This window comes from Electrophorus electricus, chromosome 11 (assembly GCF_041902795.1).
Source record: "Electrophorus electricus isolate QZ-2024a chromosome 11, ASM4190279v1, whole genome shotgun sequence".
NCBI lineage: Eukaryota > Metazoa > Chordata > Actinopteri > Gymnotiformes > Gymnotidae > Electrophorus > Electrophorus electricus.
Genome location: NC_137507.1, coordinates 22,525,355 through 22,547,743, shown reverse-complemented (window position 1 = coordinate 22,547,743; position 22,389 = coordinate 22,525,355). Strand labels below are relative to the sequence as shown.

The following is a 22,389-nucleotide window of genomic DNA, read 5'->3' as shown; positions in this document are numbered from 1 at the left end:
TGACTAAGTACTTGAAGTCACATCAGCGACCTCTCAAATGAAACAGCAGTTATTTAAAGCCTGATGCTTTGACCGAAATATGTCTAACAAAGAAACAGCTTAATGTGGAGCGGAGTACATCTCGACTGACAAGCACCGCATTGGCTGTAATAAGCCGAAAGGAGATGGGAAAATTGTAATAACAAAAGTTTTATTAAATGTCTATTTACACCACATCCCAAAGAGGAGGTGCCGTTTACATATTTGTACTTATTTGTTTAAATTAGCTACCAAGTTCATTTCAAAATAACACTGCACACAATTGTACTTTGCTGTTAACATTAAAATGGACACATGCGATGGGCGAGTTATAAATTTGCTGAAAAAAAAAAAGGCTTGCACAAGAACAAAATTAGTGTGTTACACCAGAAGGGCCTGAAAAATGTATCATTATTTGTAATAGGTCCATTTTTAAAATGGCTGACATAAAATCCATGGATTTAAATACAAAATTTCATTTTAAAAACTGAACACAATAATTAAATCTCTTCCACTGAAAGAAAAGTGAATCAAGTAAAAAAAAAACCTGCCTATTTATGAATAACCAATGGAAAACATACAGGAAAAAGTCCTGCTAAGAGATGCATACAATTTTACTTTCATCAGCACTTGAATCCAGAATCAAGCAACAAACAGGGCCCAGGTTTCTGTTCCAGGTTCCTGCATTATCAAATTAAAATAATCTTAAATGTTCAAACTAACCCTTCCTCTATGATGACAATGTACCACAATACCTTTGATAAATTAACTCAGAGTAATTAAGTCCTGTTAAATCATTTCTTCTCAGGATAGAGCCATGGATAAGTTTATATACCATGTTCAAGTGCAGAAAACTATTATAGAGGCAAATCTCAATTCAAAGAATTTAGTGGAGGAGAAAAAATTTGATCAGTTTCTGTGAAATAATGGCCTTACGGATTTGACTTTGATGTATTCATTTCTGAAACCAGGTATTAGTACCTGCATTTCTGCAATGTAACACTTCTATCGGCAATAATTAAAACAAATACAAGACTGTTGTATCAAATTCCTGTTTGTGTCAAATTATATATACTTTGTTTACTGTGCTGCAGTTACAAAAATAATTATTAAAGTTGAAATAGTAAAAAGCCAGCATTGAAAAATAAGCACTGATCTGAATAAAAGCACAGTTTCATAGTGAAAGAAGCAAAATGCACCCCCGCGGTGAATGTAAAACATTTCTTGCGATCGTCCCATCAATTTGGGAAGATGACAGACATTTTTTGTGCCAAAAGTAAAGAAATAAAAGATTAAAAGAGGGGCTTTCAATATAATTCACCTGAAACAACCAAAAACAAAATTGCTAGAGTACCTAGGAAATATACGATCTGCCTTGGAAAGATGGAAACATGGAGTCCAGTTTTTTTTTTTTCTTGATTGCTTTTTCACCCAATTTAGGATTATGATCTAAAACAAAATCTCCATAGTAAAACACAAGAGCTCTAGGCAAAGACAGGTGGCATCACAAGGGATCTCAGTCCACCACTTTGGCAGCCTCGAAATTGACGGCAAGTTTTCTGTGTTTGCGTTTGGAGGCTGAGGATGGTGTGTGGGGGTTGGAGCTTTGCTTGGGTGTTTTGGGGGTGGTTGGTGCGAGTTTCTCCGAATGCTCCTGGGAGCTGGTGGGTGGAGGTGTCTTCGGGCCAGACTGGGGTGCTGCAGGTACGGTGGCCAAAGGGGACGTCCCACTGCCCATGGGTCGGGCTGCATTCGGCTGCTCCTGCCTCACTTCCTGGTTCTTGCGGCCTGAAATCCGTTTCTTAGTTACCTGGAGGGATGAAAAATTGTCACTATTAAAAGCAAAATACCAGGAAGTTGTGTGTGATCTGCAAACTCAGTGTGAATGGCAGTGCATTAGTATAACTGCATTTAAATATGTGAAGCCAATTATAAGCTCTTGCCTGTAGGGGAACAAACTGGTTGTGAGTTCCAATGGGGGCAGAGGGTGGAGGACCATGTGCTCCTGGGAATGTGCCTCCGTAGAAAGGCTGTCCCTGTGGAGCTAGTTGTACGCCCCAGGAAAAAGGTCCATAGCCTTGTGGGGGCAATAAAAGACCACCTGTATAAAATATGTTTAAATCAGCAACAAAAATCCACAAAAATATATGTATAGTTTCAAGCAACAAATGCAGAGGTCAAACACAACATGATGTATCCTTCAAGCAGTAGAATGTACAGACTCTACTGCTTAAATATTTGCATTACTAGTTATTAGTTAGTATAAATTTGCAAATCTTGCTAAATTTCTCACCATTTGTGGGGCATGGGACTTGGTACAGTTGTGCACATTAAGATTAATAAATAGCTTTGAAATAAAAAGAAATGCGATATATAAAAGCAAGCAGCCTAATGCTGCTAATCAGCACTAACTAATTTTAGCCAGTGTTGCTGGAAGACCTTTCTGGAGCTGTAGGTCAGTTCTGTAGGCTAATCACTACGTGTACTGGAGAAAAGAATATCACATAAGTAAAACACATGCTAAGGTGTCAGCAGTGGCAGAGTGGGTATATGAGCATAGTTTGACAAACTGCACCTTACAGCATGAGTTGGGTTTAAAAAAAACAAACAAACAAACAAACAAAACCTCTCAAAAGATATGACTGGGGAACACAACTGAACACAACTATTAAGCACTGACCAGCAGGCTGTGCAAACATGGCGGGATGAGATGACATTGGCCTCACTGGCTGCATTCCAGAGAACAGAGCACTAGGCAGGGGGAAAGAGCTCACGGAGTTCTATAAGAGACAACCAAAGTATTACGAGCATTAGGGAAATCGTGACACACGTTGTATACCTAATAAAAGTGACCAGTGAGTGTAAATACAATATAGATGTCTCTAATAAAATAGCTTTGAAGGTAGGCATGTTCACAAGATAAGTACAGTTGAAAACTCTGCATCCAAGAACACAAATATCCCTGGCATGGGGTCAGGACCATGAGGCAGGTGAAGCTAGTGCTTTCCAACTGACTCATAGTGTATGTATAAACCGTTAGGCGGCAGGATGGTTACCAGACGCTGGAGGGCAAAGAGGGCGGCTTTCTCTTTCGCCTCAACCTCAAACTGGCAGTGGGGCCCGTGGACCATGAGGCCATTGGACAGCTTCACCTGGCACACGGTCAGACCCTGCGGGGGGAGCCCAGACACCGGCCCAAGAGACCAAAAAAGAGAAAGACAAAGGGAGAGCAAGAGTCAAATTTCAAATCTCAGCAATGAAGAACAGTAGGCATTGTAATCCTGAACAAGGCATAAAACAGAGCTGATGAGTGACAATAGTTGCTCCCCCAATATGTCATTCCCTGGAGCAGTCATAAACCTTTGCCACATGCCAATTAGGTACCACACCATGATGGTGGTTTTGGCTCTGTGGAATCTGAGGCATTATGGACAGTATGTGTACCGGATGCTGACCTGTCTGTTGCGGAGAAAGGTGAACTCGGGGGGGCCCATGCTCAGCCCCACACACGCGCGACCAAGTTCAGCGGCCATGCTGGGCATCAGAGGCGGCAGAGCAGCCAGTGGTGGACCTGGAGCTTCACCCTGAGGGGTGTTGATCCTTGCAGCTGGGGGGAGTCACAGAACGACCATGTTTACTAGTGCTGCCCCAACAAAAAGACATAGGGGGCACACACACACACACACACACACACACACACACACACACACACACACACACACACACACACACACATCACCTGATTTATTAAAAACACAAATTTATTTGAAACACTTGTGGCCCAACTGTTGTCACACAGGTGTCTAATACACTCAGACTCATTACTAACCGCCCTGGCACTTTTGACAGTGCTGTATAGAGATTGGTCAGCCAACCAAATAATTAGTGAGCAGTGTTCTTTAGTCACTAAATGAATTGAAACAGTGGTAGCAAACAAACTTTGCATGGCAACAGATGGCCTATAGCATGCAACTGGTAAAATATAAATCTGTAAGGATACCTAATAAAATCAGCCAAGTTTACGTACCCAGCTTTTTAGAGGAACGTCTTCTGCTCTGCTGCTGGGCACCAGTGCTTGTAGAATTTTGGCCTGTGCTGAGGGGGGTGGAGTCAGGGGTAGAGCTAGATGTCCCTGAACTGTCAATCTTCAACATTTCCTTTAGCATCATAGTACCCATCTGCCCAGAGCGCCATATAAACAAAAGAGCACCATTCCATTAAGACAACAAACTATAGGTATTTGTCTCATTTCCTAAAACTAAAACAGAACATTAAGTGATAAAAAGATATCTTGTCCTGCATCATTCAAACTATTCAAGCACAATAACTGTCCCTCAAAAGCTAGGATGAAGAGAAGAGAGTCTCATTCTGTACATACCATAGCGAAGGATTGGGGAGAAAGGGGCTCTCCTGTTTGGTCCTTGGAATCATTCTGAATAGTTGGCACTGTAGGTTCAGGGTCCTTAGAGATCTTCAGATTGGCTATCAGTTCTTCAAACTCTGCAGAGACCTGAGACAGGAATATTCAAAGTGAGCTAATGGACAGGATTTTGTGCCCGTTTTACAAAACCTATTGACTGCCAGACGGTTACAAGCAGTTCCTACATCATTATTCTGGATAAACTGGCCAATTTTGCCTGTTACTTTAACTGTTAAATTACTAAAAATAATTAGAAAATTCCAGACTAGATTTGGATTTGAGGTCAAGATAGGAATACCTCTGTCCTACCTTAATGAGTGAAAGATAATATGTTTAAATCAGTGGTGGTGATTTTGAATAACCAACATGCAGTGTTAACCACACAGATTTGATGCAGCTCAACATACCTTTGTGAGTGCCAAGTGTCCAGTCTAAAGATGTGGATGGTATACAATGCATAAAATGTTAGATAATCATACCTTGTCTGAAGGATTTTTTGGCAAAACAGCATTTAAATCTTCATTCCTCTTCAGTAGTCTAATACTGCCACCTTGACCCTAAAAATCAAACATTGGGATCATTATTCCAGATGGAGCAGTTGGTGGCTAAAACAATTCACATTAAGCCAAGCTAAGCACATCATCGAAACCATCATAATTTAAACCACCAAGAGTCACAGGATCAAAATGGCTAGATTTGGCCAGCTATAACACAACAGAATACTACCTTCAAAATAAGTTTTGTATTTATAATGCAATGATGTAATGACTCTATATTGTTCAGAACATTCAGTGCAGAATCTGTGCAAAGATCTGTTTCTTTCATCATCATTCTGATTGCAATCCAGTCTACAGCTGAGACTTCTGGGAGATGCAGTTCAGTTAAAGCTCAGCATATCTCTCTGCTCCCTTTTCTGTAGGTGGAAAATCCAGACTGCCTCCGCCATTTTTAATACGCTATGTATTTTTTATTGGGTGCATTTTGTTTAAGAGCATTTTGTTTAAGAGCACATTTAAGTGAATTTCCTACTTTCTAATACTAATTGAAAAACCTATGAAGGGCTGATGAGTAAGGCTTACTGGAAGCAAATAAAACACTGAACTTTGCTGTTGGGGAAAGGAATGCTAGGATTACGAAAACTGTATTTTAAGACTGCAGTTTTAAGATGTGCTTCAGGATATTACACAACATGGGAATGTTATAAGTGTGTTTAATAAAACACAGGGTTGCACAGTGTTGTGCTTTGCAACCTACAGATCTGCTGGAGGAGTTGCTGCTCTGTTGGCCCTCAAGTTGCTTCTGCTGTCCCAGTGACCCTTTGCTCTGTTATGCATAAAACCCGAAAAGTCATCAAAGCCACGTCGCCGCCGACACACACTGGCATATGCATGATCACACACACAAAAATACACAAACACCCACTCACGTGGTTTTGCCAATGAGCTGGTGGCTTCTGAGGCATGCCTGAACTCTGCAGGGACTGCCATACATTACTGAATTCCTCCTCTTTGCCAGAGTCCTAGGGAAGCATGCGAATGAACACATGTACATACACACATGCACACAATTACCATATGCACTGAACATACATTGTCTCATTAAATCTCAAACTATTCACCACTTGTTCATTTACCTTCTGTTGGTTTTTCTGGCTGAGGGCCTTGTGAGGGGAGTGTGCATTTCCCTGAATGTCAGCCACCCTGAGACCAAAGCTTTGCCTGCCGTTTTGCTGCATGAAAAACATGAAAACATTTTTTTGTAATACACCCTCTCTAATGCACATCCAAGATAGGTACAACTAATAAAGGAGCCAATGAGTGGAGGTGAAAGTTTCTAATATGGGTGATGGGTTTGCATGTTATATTCACAGAGAGACTCTGAAAAGGTCTCAATATTCAAAATTCTCAATATTCTGTGAGAACCAGAACATGGAGTACCTTAGAAGTTCTTACATCCTGTTTCACAAAACAAATAAAAAATGGGCCCTGCTACAGGTGCACTTGCATGTAACGGAGCCAATTTCTAGAGCACGTACAGCAAATAGTGTTTTCTACAAACACCACTAAATACAGCACTGAGTTCTATCAAGGTCTCCAAATACAAAGCATGTTAACATCAAATCTCAGACTACATTCTGAAATGGCCTATAGTGTGTTCACACTATTGCATCATCTTTTAAATGTCAAAGTAGCAACAAAAAGAGATAAAATAACTATTGCCAAGCTTGAGCTTACTTCTCTCTGCTCCTATACTCGCTCTACAGCTTCTCACAACTGCTGATACGATATCTAAGGTAGCTGTAAACCAAGACGGCCTTGAGGAAAGACAAAGACCCCTAGAGGTATGCAACCAAAGCTCAGATAAAGCCGCAGAAGAAAGGCACAAGGGTGACACCAAGTGACTCGTTCCTCTGGAAATACTTAACAGCAAAACATTTGAGAAATGAATCTCGCCAGAACTGGACTGACAAGCCCAAAGACAACTATCTATTTTCTTCTATAGATAAACTGATTTATATTTGTACTAAAATATTCATTCATTCATTTATTCATTCTTCTTGACTACTAAATGAAAGGAGCTTACTGCATAAGAAAAAATATAGCACTCACATGCATTAATTAACCTCCCACCACAAAATAAGCAATAGGTCCTCGTTTTTCACCTACTACTCTGGATAATTCCTTAATTCAATATTATACTTCAAATCCTCCAGCTAGCCTCTTTTCTTTAATTTTTCAGCTAATTATCAGCTTGTTCCATGAATGCATTGTCAAGCAATGTGTCGCAACCATAAACCTTTCATTTTTCAGCCAATGCATATTTCCCTTTGCTGTTATGATTAATAAGTATGACATTTGCTTTTATCAGTATTCAGTCTCTACACACAGCTTTAGCTGTCCTCAGCACACTTCTTTGACAGCATGAATAATGAATAACTTATGAATGCCTCATGATCTTGTCAGTAGGAATGAAGCACACTGGTATATTTAAATCCCTAGTCTCTGAAGGCTACAATTAAACATCAAATCACATAAAATACCAGTAAAATGGCATCAGCTGTGTGATATCTTTAAGACTGTGGCATTTTCGTCACTGCTGATAGCAAGAAACTAAGATAAGCTTTTGCTTCAACTGGACTGGATTTCTATAATGGTCTTATCTGGGCTTCCTAGACATTCCTGATGCCATTCATGAAGTTCACTTAGGGCAGTCAGGAGACACAACCTTAGTGAACAAACAGGACCAGCAATCACAATAAGTGCTATTGCCCCAGCAAGTTCAAGCAATACTGTAAAACGGTATTGGGACACAGCCTGAAAGACTTCCATCAATCAAACATAAGAGTGTATACTCAGTACAATGGAATATACAGCATCTCATATGGAGGCTCAAATTTCTGATTCATAAATTGGGCATGTATGTATGTATGTGTGTGTGTGTGTGTGTGCGCGCACGCACGCCTTACCTGTGTAGGTAAGAACAGCGAGCGTGGGGAATGATTGAGACCGTCCAGCTGGTTTTTGTGCGTGCGCTGTGTGGAGGAAGCGGGCTGCGGTTTGACGACGGCAGTAAGTCTATGAGAGCTCTGCTCCAGACGGCCTCCATGACTCAGGTTGATTAAGGCACAAGGGGGCAGCCTGTAGCCTCGACCTGCAGAGCACCTACACACACACACACACACACACACACACACACACACACACACACACACACACACACACACACACACACACACACACACACACACACACACAATCATTTAAATGCAGTGTTTAGGTACTGTGTGTGAGCTGACACGTAGGATGCGTGTAATTGAAGTGTATATATGCTCCACCTGATAGTGAGTCCTCCTGGAAACTCCTCATCAAACAGCACTTCATAGAGCACTTCAGCCTCCCGCTCAGCTGAAAGGGGACAGAGCCCACATGTGGAAATTCATATACGGCGCAGCCTCTATGATATCGCTCATTTGTACAGACAAATTAATCCATGTGTATGCATACACATGTTGCAGAGTGTGTGTAATTTTACATCTTTGTAGCGTGTGTGGCTATGTCCATGTTTTCTACCTCCTTTAATGCCGATAATTGTTCCTCTAAGGCCGAGGGGGACAGAGAAACTCTCTCTGATGTTGACAACGCGGTCAAACAGGTGATATTCAGCATCTGGGTCAGGAATAACACCATGCTGCTGCTCCAGAGGCTAGACAGACACACACATACACACACACAGAGAGTTAGGAACAGTATGTGTAACTCCTTGCTGATTCTACAGACACCCAAAACACAGACAATACACACAAGACAAACATTTTTCACAAACTCTGAATTTACAAAAGAGGATATTATTGTTTTTTATTGTTAAAATGTGTGACAATTTTAATATTTTCTGAGTTGGCATTTGACAGAACCGCACTCACCCGGAACAGCAGATGTGGCTTCACAGTGACACGCATTTTCTTGCTACTCTTCTTTGCCTGCCAACCAGAAATTGGGATATGCGATGAACAGGCACAAAATACTGACAGTTGCTGGGTTTGAGTACTGCCCGAATTTGTTTTCACCTTGGATTTCTCCAGCTCTTCCTCAATCTTCTCCACAATGCCTGCATCCAGAATCTGTAGGTCACATGATGCACGGGAGGAGGAGCTAACAGGGTGTGTCTTCAGCCAAGCAGTAATCTCCTGGACTTTTTCAGCCCTTTCAGAAACACCGCCCCAATTTGGAATTACATCAAAGCCCCAAATCTGATGCATTATTATTTTATGTTTTTCTACGTTTGGTTAGTCAAAAACAAGTATACAATCACATCACTGAGTTCTTTTAGAAATGTAGGATGGTGTAATGCATGTGAGCTTTACCCATTCTCATCATCTCCAGGCCAGATGTCATCCTCGTAGAAGACATCATCATGGCTGTTCCTGGCAACAAAGTCAAACACCTCAGAGAACCTCTCCAGGTACTCATCTAGCAGCTCTTCCACAGCAGCAGAGTACAGCCACTCCTTCTCGCTCCGCTTGGTGTAGCCAGGCACCTCCTCATTCTTCTTGTTGAATTTGAGATTCAGGCCTACATTGGCCCTCTGCTCTCCGTGAGGGCTACACAAAAAGAGAAAGTAGTAGTGGAGTTAAAGGGAAAGAAAAAAACCCTGGCTCAATGTTGTAGAATCAATTTGATTTTATTATTCACGTTACTGCCTTTTTAAACCTATGGTTATCGAATTCAATTAACTTCTTGTCCAGTTTAACAGTTGTACTCATGAATACGGCCATGAATAAACACACTTTTAAGTGATATTTTTTCGTAATCCAAGGACTCATATTGTTTATGCATCTCTATACTGTCATTCCTATACGGTCTATACGGTCAAGGGTGACCGACTCTGAAGTCAACAACTAAACACCAGGTGTTCTCCCTCTATCTTTGTATTTAAGTCAAGACTAAAAATCTCAAGACTAACTAAAATCTCAAGCGTATCTAACTTATTTGCTTTTGGACAACACAACCTTTTGTGTGCTTTAGAAAATAAACTGACTTGATGTGTCAAGTAAAAGAGGGTGATAATCATGATTGGTGAAGACATCATCATGCTACATGATATTTATAATGACTTTTAGATGTTCTGAAATTTGCTAAAAGTTTTGAAAAGTGAAATAGCAAACCCATAATAGCATCCAATCAGATACTTGATACTCAGATAGCGTATGATATCACTGGCTGTTGACAGGCTCTCTGTTAACTGGCCTGAATCTCATTTTATGAAACATGGGAATCTGGCAAACCGACCAATTACAAGATATGCTCAGAAAAACATACTTGACAGCATAATCATAAATGTGTACAGAGCATCCCTAACTAAGTGAATTATAGCTTCAAAGAGAAAAAAAATGGAAATGGTAAATGGAAGTCATGACCAAAACTTGATCTGCAGTATAGATTTTGATTTTGGTATTTTCTGAATGAGAACTTGACTGACTTTTTTTTGGATCCTCTCCCAATGAAGATGCTCCCAGAAAACCTGGAGACGAGGTAGCTGGTGATGCCGAGGCGGGAGGCCAGGACGTAGCCGGGGCTGTACTTCACCGAGTATTTCTAAGTGAGAGCCAGTTGAAAGAGCATCACAAACACTTAAAACAGCTGTCACTGCTTGTACATAAATACAAGCTTTTCAAACAAATAGCAGGATTGGATCGAATATGCAGAGAATGAGAACAAGGTGTAAAGGCCAATCCAGGGGCATTCTAGGTGAGAACATTGTCATGGTGAGGCACTGTGAATGGCAATTGCATTCTTGGGAATTTGGTGGCAGTTACAGCTGCTGGAGGAATGCTTAATATGCAGGCAAACTGACATGCTGGTTCTGAATTAAGGTATCAAGCTGAGGTTCGCAGGGCACAGTGAAGACCACCCGCACACGCCCCTCACTGGTGACATCAGTGGAATCTTGTACCTAGGCCAAAGAGGAAACAGTTAAAAATCTACAACAGTTTGCCATTATTTTAGAACCAGCAGACTGTAAGATAGCTTGCCAGTACTCACCTCTCCCATGGCTCCGTAATGGGGGTTCCCAACTATAAAAACATTAGTCCCCACTGGAAACAGCTCTTCAAGGGTTTTGAAACGAGCCAAGTTGGAGTCAAAAGCCTTGATATCCTGAAGGAAAGACGATGCTCCACATGAACACCATCCATACTGTTGTAGTTATACCAGTTAAATAAATTAACATTGTTCTTTTCTACCCCAAAGATCACATGGCACAGGGTATTCTAAATGCCTTTACAGAAGACTCCTGTGTTTATGTATGGAAGTCAAGTGCAGTTGCAATTCTAAATTGTACCTGTAGATGACAGACATTATCCACTTTGGCTTCATAATAATATGGAGATTTAGGGTTACCTTGACAATGGTTTGGTAGGCAAAGGGCAGAATCTGCTTGGCCCACTGCTTCTCCAGGTGGACTTGTCCGTTCTGACCAATCACATACTTCCTGCCAGTCAGCAGCTGCCCATACAACAGGACATCTGTCTCATTTATAATGATGCCCTTGCGCTTACTATGGCTGCAGAAAGAGGCAGGATTGGAACTCAGTCCCTGCATAAGGCTCACCCAAAAGACAGCCAGGGTCCATATGCATGGCATTAACTCTGCCAATAGCACTATGTACACCAGGCAACCCAAAGGGTGCTCTCGCATGCAAATCACAATATACACACACAGCATCCCATTAATAACTCCTGAATTTACAGATTTAGGAAGTGCAAAATACAAAAACAGAGCTCATGAACAGGCGTTGATGGCATCATGGCAGTGACTTAACACAGCGAGGAATAGGCAAGGCTTACTGTTCAGTGATTCCCTGCACATCCTTGACCCAGTCCTTCTGCTCTTTGTCATTCAAATAGATCACTTTAACAGGAGGAGGAGTGCTGTCCAGATACAGCTTCTGTACTCCTGGTGGCTCCTCTAAGAAGAACCTGTGGGGAGAGCGAGTTAACTGACTTACACGGGCAGCGTCATTGCTGCTTGGCTCAGGAGAAGACAAAAGGGTAAACAGCATCCTACGGTTGCCTTACTTCGACTCTCCATCAGAAACGACCACCACGCGCGCCTCCTCCAGGTGAGGCCAGTTCACAAAGACAGACTTCCCCAGCACCAGCGCTGCAATGTCCTCGACCACCTGCATGCGAGAGCAACTGTTATGCTTGTGCATTGCTAGGAAAGAACACTACACACAGACACGTGCACATGACCGTACACACCCTACAGACCAACACATATTTTGGACTATTCATGAAACTTCAATAAACAAAAACAAACTGCTAAAAAAAAATTTTTTTTAAAGGCACAACAGCTTCTGCTTGAGGCTTTTCAGTCTGTTGTCATAACAGTAAAAGGTGTGGGAGCTCACCGCCTCCCTCTGCTGGCTGCACAAGATATCCAGCATCATGTTTTCTCCCCGGCTGCTCTGCTGAAACACCACTACGCCGCTCTTCTTCTTATAGAACTGAGAGACAGAGTGTGTGCTTATTAATATCAATTATGATCAGATCTAATAATAATCCCTATTAATCTTGCAATAATGAGTTAATATCTGATAATGTTTACTTTATGGCGGATATGCTGCAATGTGGGAAAGCCACAAAAATACAGAGCACTCCTGTCGATCCTGCGGCCCACGTAGTCCTGAGACACCCGCCAGGCATCTATGGGGATGGGCGTTACCCTAAACACACCAAACACAACATTAGTCACACAGTCCTCCAATTAGGAGGACTAAGACAGATAATCATTAGTCAAAGAGGAAAAACATTAAGTAATGTAAGTGGTAGAGTATGGTGTTATGTTTAAGTTGTTTACAAATATGTAAATATGGATGAACAAACCTGCTGGTAATAATAATATGAATTAACTAGAATTTAGAACACAAATGAAAAAATGTTTCAAATGGTGCACTGCCAAATTGTGGTGGAGTACCTTGCATGGCAATGGATAATATTGGGGAAGAGGTCAGGGAGGTGCGAGACGTAGAGGTAATCCAGCTCTTTATCATAGCAATACAAAGCACACTCTGTGTGCCTGTTTCTGCCCTTCTCTGCCTTGCTCAGATGATCTGTATAAGGTTCCATGGCTGCCAGCAACCGTTTCTGACACACACACACACACACACACACACACACACACACACACACACACACACACACACACACACACACACACACACACACACACACACACACACACACACACACACACACACACACACCACTTCCTCATTATAAAAATAACTAATAACACTAGCACTACTGCTATTTATAATAACAATAATTAAATTGCATAAATATAGAGTAACCCCCCCCTAGAAGGTCATTTTACAGAGCATCAAACAAACCAAATTTACGAGGAAAAGGAAACCTTAAAAGCGGGGAGACGCAGAAAGTGTATGTACCTCATCGATGAAGGGGATGAGGACCACGGCCTCCCACTCATGCTGTTTGCCATTGAGGTCTGTTTTAAAGTCCAGTGGGTAGTACTCGATGATGGGGGAACTCTGGGACATCATCAAGTCCTAATCAACACAAAAACAAAAGGGAAGCAGTTACAGGTAAACACACGTCACACGTGATACCTGTGCTACCTGCATGCCTGTGCCCGTCTGAGAGGACGTATTTTGTTTACAGCGGCATGCAGTGGCATGGCTGGTTGTTTTTAAAGTTTGGGTTTATTTATTTTTACATTATAGTTTATTTACTTGCAGCAGCAGTGAGGGGAGACATTGCCAAAGCTTAAGAGTTGACAAACTAGGTGCAGAACTAAAACCCTTATGAACTTGCCAGGTTTCCATTAATATTAGCTCACAGAAAAGATAAAAATGCATTAAAATGTTTGTTCATTTTGAAGCTTTGCTAATGAATTTTCATTTCCTGCAGAAGAAGAAACAAGACCAAGTATATTGCCCAAGTACATCAATATTTTTTTTTTGTTTGGCTTTCTTGAATTCCAGTCTACTGACAGACAATGGTCAGAATATACAGGTCAAATTAAAAATGAATAAAATGACAAATTTCCACTGTAGTTTTTCACATTTCAAGATTCCAAGTAATCCTCTAAAACTAAAGAATTTGTAAGATATTACAAACCATAAACATTTTTTTCCACATTCCTTACATGAAATTCTGACTTCTGTTGCATGTATAGTTCTGTGTCACCTGGTAAGATTTTGGCAAGAGGTCTTTGCTGGCCGCAGGCAGGACAGCCAGGAGCTGTTCAAATGGCATGAAGGGTTTGCCCAGGTCAAAGGTCAAATGGAGGTCAGCAATTTTACGTACATCAGAGAGGAAAGGTGCATAGTGGTTTGGGTAATACCTAAAACAAAAAGGAGTAAATCATACACATACACCCCAAGATTACAACAGTGTTGCGTTTTCACTTTACTGTCAGTCAGCCTCCTCTCTAGTGTCATTTCTGGTCTCCTTCTCTGTGCAGGAAGGTTTCACTGTCTTTTTGCACATTCTAAATAAACTAAAAAGTGACAAAGCCTTTTCTTCCACTTTGCTCTCAGACAAGAAGGTGCCAAGAATTAAAGTTACCACTGTCTTTTTGTTCAGTCAATTTCAAATCAAATGTTCTTGGCAACCAACTACACAGTAAATGAAGACTTCACTTTAATAATATTACATTGAGTCACTCTACAAGTGAGGATCTACTTTGCATGTTTGTATTGGATAGCTGCTTCAAAAATCACTTCATCTGAAGTAGCTTTTGTGTCCACATAGTTAAATATATTTTCCTTTTTTCCATCATGAGCTGCCAACATGTTTTGGGCCAATTCTCACTCAACATTAAAACTAATAGTATATATCCAGATAACTAAATCCAATTCTCACCTTCATTTGTTTCTTAGTAAAAACATTTGACCTGCAATAGTTTTAGTTTAGTTTGCTCAAATAAACCTGACATGGTTTATTTTGTTATGGTGTCACTCCATTTCGCTGGCCTTTGATTGCTTTTTTAAGGAAAGTGCCATCAGCATGTATAGCTACTCTTTCCTGCCTCTAACAGGAGCTTGGCAACCAGAAAACAGCCATTCCTGGGAAAGCTAGCAGAAGTGTGGGTGGGGTCAGTGTGGATCCTGGGGTTGGGGTCAGGAGTAGTGGGATAGGGGCGGGATGTGGCTTCTGAGGATTTCCACATTATTTCTGTGATAATTTTCTTGGCATTCGGTTTTGTGGAATACCAGTCCTGCTAGCAAAGATAAGTAAATGCCCAACTCTCAAGGACTGGAACATTCCAATTTCCCTTTGAGGTTTAATAGTGTTAGTTCTTATCTTATGCTGACTCATTTTTGCTTATGTAGTTTGAAGGTAGAGCAAAACTCACCAACACCAGGTATATATACTTTTATCTGAATTATAAGAATGTTACAGTATAGTAATGCCAGGTATAATATGGTGCATAAGGTATATAATGTAGGGTTTATGATGAAAAAAGAGTGTGTTTGTACAGTTCTCACCAGCTCCAGGACTGAACTCCATGGTAGTAGTAATGTAGGATCCACTGGATACCTTCCACATAGCAGCATGCCTGACTGGCCAAAAATTCACTGCAGAACCAAAAAGAACCTTTGAAGACCAAGTTCCATCTACCTCTAGATCCATCCATAATCTGTGACTTTACAACAAAACATGATGTTCCTTTCCCATTATTTACCTGCTATGAGGGACAAACAAAAACACACAGCTCCCTTTTAAACAATGCTACATAGAACCTGGGCAGGGGGCATTTCTTGAGGAACCTAAAGCTGAAGTATGAAATTGAATCACTGAGTGTGATTTCTAAATCCTGTATTGAACTGGATGCACAGTGCTAGTATTTTATAAATGGTTTGCAAACATTAAAAAAATACAATATAAAGCAATCAATAGAATATAAAACAATAAATCATCAATCATTTTTGTGTACATGTACTATGAGCATAAATCCTAGACATTACATTCATCTTTTTAAATGGTTGTTCATATTACACATCACAAGGCAAATCACGGTTACAACATGCAGCAATATAATCACGAGACAGCATTTTCTACATTTAGTCCATGTCTTAGACTCAACAGCCTTGTTCCACTAAGAGCTAAATATAACTTCATGTTCATGTGGGCTACTGCATGCAGGAACACTTTAAAATAATAACTCACTCAGAGACAACTTCCACACCCATCTTGGTCATATAGTATGTCCGCTTATACTGCCGAAACTCCGCCTCAAACATGTCGTCACCCTCACCGTCCTCCTCGACACCTTCTGTTGCATTGTGGGAAAGAAAAGATGATGTATAAAACATCACGACTGCCTTTTCTTAAGGACTACAGGCCAATTCTAAATGTGTTCATAATACAGGTATGCCAGGTTTGCAATATGATCAGAAGGACATGATGTCCTGCTGGTAGGAAAATCAAAATCACACCTCTGTGTGTGTGTGTGTGTGTGTGACTTTGTACCTCTGCTTGAAGCACAGAATGAGTCCCTGCTCCCATCCAGAGCAGCAAGGCAGAGGGAATCTTTGGACGGCTGAAGGGAGAGAAAAGCAGAATTTAAAGCAGGTCAACAGTAAACTCCTACTGCAGAAAAAGCAAACCAAACCAGGTCAGTCCGGTAAAAGCCACAGCACAAAACATGCTGTTAGCAGAGAGAATGGATGAAGGCTTGGGCAAAACCAAATGAGAAACGAAACTCACCGGCATAACGATGGAGTGCTATTCACACAGAATAAAAGGAAGTCACACACACTTTGGCCTAGTAGTGCACTCAGCATATTTGGAAATACAAACCACCAAGCCCCCCCCCAAAAAAAACAAACGCATATAAAAACAGTCAAAAAGCCTAACCAAAATACACAACCCCCACTGAGCTACCAGGAACCCCAGCGCACTGAGCTCAGAATCATGTCAACACCATGGATGACGATGCAGTGCAAGTACTCAGTAGCACTCACCTTGATCCTGCCGCTGTCTTTCCCCACGGCCTCCTCCGCTGCAAGGCCGGCGGCCTCGTTGAGGTACTTGTTCCCCACCTTGCTCTCAAACCACTTCAGGTCCACGTACACCTCGCTGAAGTGCTCCCGGTCAAACTAGATATAGAGGGAACACTGCATCAAAGTTGCAAGTTGCATCGAACTATGATCTAATGATCCGATTTATTTCTTATTTATCTATTTATTTATTCCTTATTTTTTATTTTATTCTTTTAAGAGGGCCCTGCTTAAAATGAGTCACTGATTTATGCAACCTTCCATCCCACAGAAACAGATGTTAATAAGAAAATATAAAAATCTCATGCACACTTCTGGCACACGCAGACACATGCAAGTGCACACATTCCACACACACACTTGTGCATGCACCAACCTCGGACAGCTTCTCGAGGTATTTCTCGAAATGAGCCAGGTTCAGATGGCCGTTTTCATTCAGGTATCCTAACAGAGGCCACACAAAGGGGAATAAAAGTTACCACTGGCGAACACTCGCACACACACACACACACACAGGCCTGGTGGGAAGAGCCATCTCACCCCCGAGAGTGGGCAGGACATTGATGTAGGTGCGGTAGAGCAGAGGCAGAGCGTCATGGTTGATGTGCAGGTTCGGGAGATGTGGGATGAAGTCGTTGCCCACCAGGAAGCCCATCAGAATCCAGTCGTCTATAATGCGCTCCAGGTCATACTCGAATGAGATTTTGTCCTGAAAGTGAGAGGGTAGCAAGATGTTCATTCCTGAGAGCTTAAATGAGCCTAAGTGAGCCAAAACTGAGCTGTTAGTGACTCTAGCCCATTATCACCCACTAATCTCTATTCCTACATTATGCACAGACAAGTAAGAGCTACAAAAAAAAAATAAAAATCACAGATGAATAAAAATGAAATAAATAAATTGCCATTATGAACTGTTTTTTCCAGTGTACCAGTGTTGATATGCAGTCAGTCTTGGTGAAAGGCAGGGGTGGGGGGTGAAGGCATTCCTCTGTGCGTGATGGGGACTTGCAGCGTAGCTACTCACCCTCAGGGCAGAGAACTCGTAGTCTATGTACTCCCTCATAAGGGAGAGGTGCAACAGGTGGAAAGTGGTCTCCTCTGGGGCTGTTATTCTGCAGCAAGAAAGGAGCTGGTTAAGATCATACTTACCTTTCACTTTTAAGCCTTTGCCAGAAAAAGTAAGTACAATAGACAATGAGAATAAAAAACACATACACAGCTAAAACCAACTATGTACACTTACCTGTGGTAAGGATGATAAATTTACATTTACATAATTTAGCCAATGCTCTTATCCAGAGTGAATCACAATTTTAATGAATATGACATTGTGTGCACTCCATGAGAGTCAAATGCCATGACCTTTCTGTTACTAGCTCCATGCTCTTCTGATGAAAAATATACGCATGCATATATAATACAAATATACACAAACAACAAATAAAACCAGGAATTCCAACACAAATACAAGAACAGAGACAACTGCCACCCCCCTAAATACACACACACACCCACCCACACAGCCACACCCACACACCTCTTCTGAGACTTCTTCCCTCCAAAGCGTACCTCCTCTCTGAGGAGACAGAAGTGAGGCTCATGGCTGGTAAGGCCAAGCATAATCTAGAGAGAAAGGGAGATGGAGAGATGGAGGGGGTGGGGAAGGCGACAGAGTGTCTGGCTTAAAATAGAGCAACATCAGGCCAGCAACACTGTTTCAGTACTCGTACACGCACGCCCTCGGATGTAGGCACTCACGCTCATGAACACGCGCGCTCAAAGACAGGCTCGCGCACAGACGCCCACCCACTCTCACATACATGCGGGCACACACACCTACCCTTGCACAAACACACTCTCCCATTCACATGCATGTGTGCATGCAGCTGCAAGCACACACACTCACACACAGTGCACACACCAGGTCAGCGTCTAGGCCGTAGAGGCAGTGTCGTGTGTTAGGGTCGTGGCCCAGATCAGCAATCTCTGAACGAATGAACTCCATTATCTTGTGCTCCCCTTCTCCAGGGGTCTGCAAGACAAACCAGTATTAACCACAATGAACGCATCTCCCTTTCTCATGCATATGACCAAGGTTCAGTTATTCTTCTCACCTCATGACCAGACAAATACACCCTGACCCCCTGCCACATTCTGTCCATGGACAGCTTTTTGTGCACAAAGTATTTCAGCTGCTCCTGTAATCTTGCCATGAATTCTGTTCCTACAGAGATGAAGATGCAGATATCAGAAATGAATCCAGTACATGCATTGAAATGTATCACTCCAGTGCTACTTTACAAATGTTTTATAATTTGCTATTTTGTCTCAACACTTTCATTCATACAGATGTGAGAATCTTGGGTGATCAGGATGTTTGCTAACTAGTAAATATGTTTCAGCCATAGACTTCAGTGAGCAATGTCATTATAAATGGCTGTCATTCTGTATTAAAGGAGAAGTACATAGGGTGTTAGTGGCAGGAAAGCTGCATACAAACCAGGGGTGATGCAGTTGGAGTCAAACCTGGCCTCTGTGGGTAAAACCTCGCCCTTTTCCAGAGCCTTCTTTATTTTGTCCTCTGCTTCTTTTGCAGATCTAAACCAAAGAAAACAATAACAGCTATAAAACGAGCATGCAGAATGGGGTGTGGCGTTGCTCTCACATGTAACACATGGTGAGAGCCTGAACAGAATGACAGAGTTTGATGCAAAAAGATCATACATTTACCATTCAAAATGCATCACAAAGACAGAATTCATTATTGATGTTGTGATTTTGAAAGTGACTGTTTGGGGTCTGTGGGGTCATACAAAATGCATTGACTTCATACCTGAACCTTCTCCCGCGCTGCTGGTTCATTTTGGCCCTCGGGGCGACTCCGTCCACCGCCATGAAGAACACTTTCCTGGGCTTGACGATGCGAAAGAGCACCTCCACATAGTGGAAGATGTCAGCGAAGATCTTTTCCTCTGAGATTCGGAAGTGCACATCCTCGTCGTTGGGATGGGAGCACTGGTGGATGATCCCATTCATGTCCAGGTACAGATTGTCAAACTCTGGGATCTGTGACAAGAGAAGCGCAAGTATGGAATTAACCTGAACTGCTTGTTTTCCTCCCTTCTCTTTATTTGCTGTCTTAATGACAGAAGTCGGCCCCTACCCACAGGAGTGCAGTGCATGAGAGAATGTAGGATAGATAGGTGAACCTCCGATCCCAAAGGGCCAGACTCTAGCACGATGTGGTGATTTCCCTGTGCCAAAACACCTACTGAATTTGGCAATTAACTGATAAGTTTAATCAAGAGTGTTAAAGCAGAGAATCATTAAACTGTGCTGGACTCCAGCCCTACAGGTCTGGAATTTGACAACCTTGATGTAGTAGAATATATTTCTTCAGTGCACATAAACCCACAGTTTCCAAAGTAGGCTCATTTACACACCACAGTCAGTTTACTGAAGGACAGTATTAGAGCTAAGCATTGTCTATATGAGCAAAAGCCCTTCAATGGCAAATAAAAAACAGTGCTGTTAACACCAGAGTGAAACTATCAATTTTCGCAATTGGGAAAAGCAAAGGTCTAATCTGCCTTATCAGCAAAAAGCAGAAGCTACTGCAAGAGCCTGCACTAGCTCTCCCTTTCCTAAAAGGACATATTTCACTGGGTGAAATCTGACATTGCTGGTATTTTGATGTTCCACCAATTACTGAAAACATTTTTTTGTTTATACTTACTCACTAGTAACTAAGAACGCTGGATATCTTGTGATAAAAAATTGTTATCTCGACATAGTACAGGAAAAACAGGTAACACATGGACCTTCTGCACTTTCGTACTAAAAAAAAAAGCTGTAGCCTACTTACGCAGCTCTGTAGCAGGTAACGCCTTATTATGGCAAAGCAATACATAATTTCGTGTTGTTTTTTGGTCCAAAACGAAAAATTATATATTTGCACGTCAAATCAAATAGACGGTTGACTTCGTCAACTCCAAGCTGAACTATACCAGGAGCGACGGAGCAAAGAAACTATACACTTTAATGCTGTAGTCTGTTGATACGGCAAGCAATTAATACCGGCGTGTTCCCATTTACAGTGCAAACTAACCATAACATACTGGTGACTGCAGTGGATGTAAGTTAAGGAAGAAAATGGAACAGCAATACAAAATTATGTGGCCAGCTAGTTAAGCGAGGTGAGAGCTGCTATTAAGCTAGCTAGCTAGGTAAGGTATACTAGGTTAACTAGCACCGAGCAATTCTGCGACGTGTTATACTGATAAAATAATACGTGTTGCAATCAAGTTAACAACTAGAAATGTTAGCTAACTAGCTACTGTAGCGTTAGCTGTCCCATCTAGCCAACTATCACATCTTACTCGTTAGTTAGCTAGCCAGCAAGCTAGCTGCTTACTACTGAATCACTTGACTATTCCTTAAATTAGGTTAAGTCAGGTTAGCGAACGCTTTAATTGAGCTAATTATACTACTAATTCACGTGGATATTCCTTAACCTTAGCGGGTGAAGACGCTAACCTAGCTAGATAACGAGCCAACTATAAGCTAGCTTTGTCCAGTCGGTTATATCAGTGACATATAAATAGAGCAGCAAAGTTAAGATTGTTCCACGTCGGGGTAAACTCTCCCACCAAGGGCCCTGTTACATTTACACACAGTGCCACTCTGGAGCTAAACCTGACTCTAGATCAATTTAGTTGGCATTACAATCAAACGTAAACCAAAGCATAACGTTACCTGGTGCTCCTTGACAACTTCACTCAGACAAGGATATCGCTCGGAAATCCATCGGTAAAATTTAGGCACCCCCATGTCTATAGTAAAATCCTTAAAAAGGACAAACTAAGAGAAATCTATTGAGAAAGAGGTAAAAGTGAACAAACTTTCATAAGTTGATATTGCTATGTGGAGCACTAGCTCTCGATTATGGTTCTATAGCAACTTAGCGATAGCTGTCCGTGCAGAAAAAAATGTCCGTACTGAACCGCTGACGTAATGATCTGTAACTACGTTCAGATGAAACAGGATATATAATTATATGAAATGAAAGACAAGTGAATGATTCTGTGGGGACTTTTATAAATAACGTTAAAAATATTTGTACTACATAAAACATTATGCGTACTAACTCTGGAAATTTTCTGGAAATTGTGACTAGAATTGTGCATCCAATAATTCGTTCCGGGCTGTACAGTAGGAACTAACGCAGTCATATTTTTCAATCTTCTAATACCGTTCGTGGAAATAGTTCGGTGGACTTCACTTTTACCTAAATTGTTTGAACTGCGTTTAGGTTGTTTTTATAGTTTTACTAATATGCTCGAGCCAGCAAAATTTTATTCATTCTGGTAACTGTGAGCGCTTCAAAGGTAGGTCTTCACACATTTCCTCTACCAATCTATCTAGGT

At 41.5% G+C, this 22,389-nt stretch overlaps 1 protein-coding gene across 6 annotated transcripts; it reads right to left on the bottom strand.

The window, feature by feature from the left end:
* Positions 1 to 173: 173 nt before the first annotated feature.
* xrn1 (5'-3' exoribonuclease 1) lies at positions 174 to 22,097 on the bottom strand. Of its 6 annotated transcripts, none has more exons than XM_035528345.2 (42): positions 21,719 to 22,097; positions 19,797 to 20,029; positions 19,464 to 19,561; positions 19,078 to 19,187; positions 18,885 to 18,995; positions 18,501 to 18,586; positions 17,988 to 18,075; positions 17,504 to 17,672; positions 17,340 to 17,407; positions 16,928 to 17,062; positions 16,671 to 16,688; positions 16,434 to 16,503; positions 16,131 to 16,236; positions 15,449 to 15,538; positions 14,145 to 14,301; positions 13,385 to 13,504; positions 12,913 to 13,082; positions 12,544 to 12,661; positions 12,347 to 12,442; positions 12,012 to 12,115; positions 11,781 to 11,912; positions 11,335 to 11,497; positions 10,978 to 11,091; positions 10,790 to 10,888; positions 10,415 to 10,530; positions 9,300 to 9,536; positions 9,003 to 9,138; positions 8,859 to 8,915; positions 8,509 to 8,641; positions 8,274 to 8,343; positions 7,905 to 8,100; positions 6,072 to 6,167; positions 5,865 to 5,957; positions 5,693 to 5,761; positions 4,918 to 4,995; positions 4,397 to 4,528; positions 4,046 to 4,196; positions 3,474 to 3,625; positions 3,075 to 3,188; positions 2,699 to 2,798; positions 1,962 to 2,095; positions 174 to 1,828 (listed from the first exon to the last, which is right to left on the bottom strand). In XM_035528345.2, the coding sequence occupies exons 1-42, from the start codon at positions 21,791 to 21,793 to the stop codon at positions 1,535 to 1,537; spliced, it is 5,088 nt and encodes a 1,695-aa protein (XP_035384238.1). In that variant the 5' UTR covers positions 21,794 to 22,097; the 3' UTR covers positions 174 to 1,534. The 6 variants fall into 6 exon arrangements, with proteins under 6 accessions (XP_035384238.1, XP_035384236.1, XP_081579230.1 ...); XM_035528343.2 differs by having other exon boundaries at positions 1,962 to 2,119; positions 21,719 to 22,094; XM_081723104.1 differs by lacking the exon at positions 5,693 to 5,761 and having other exon boundaries at positions 1,962 to 2,119.
* Between the last annotated feature and the right edge of the window lie 292 nt (positions 22,098 to 22,389).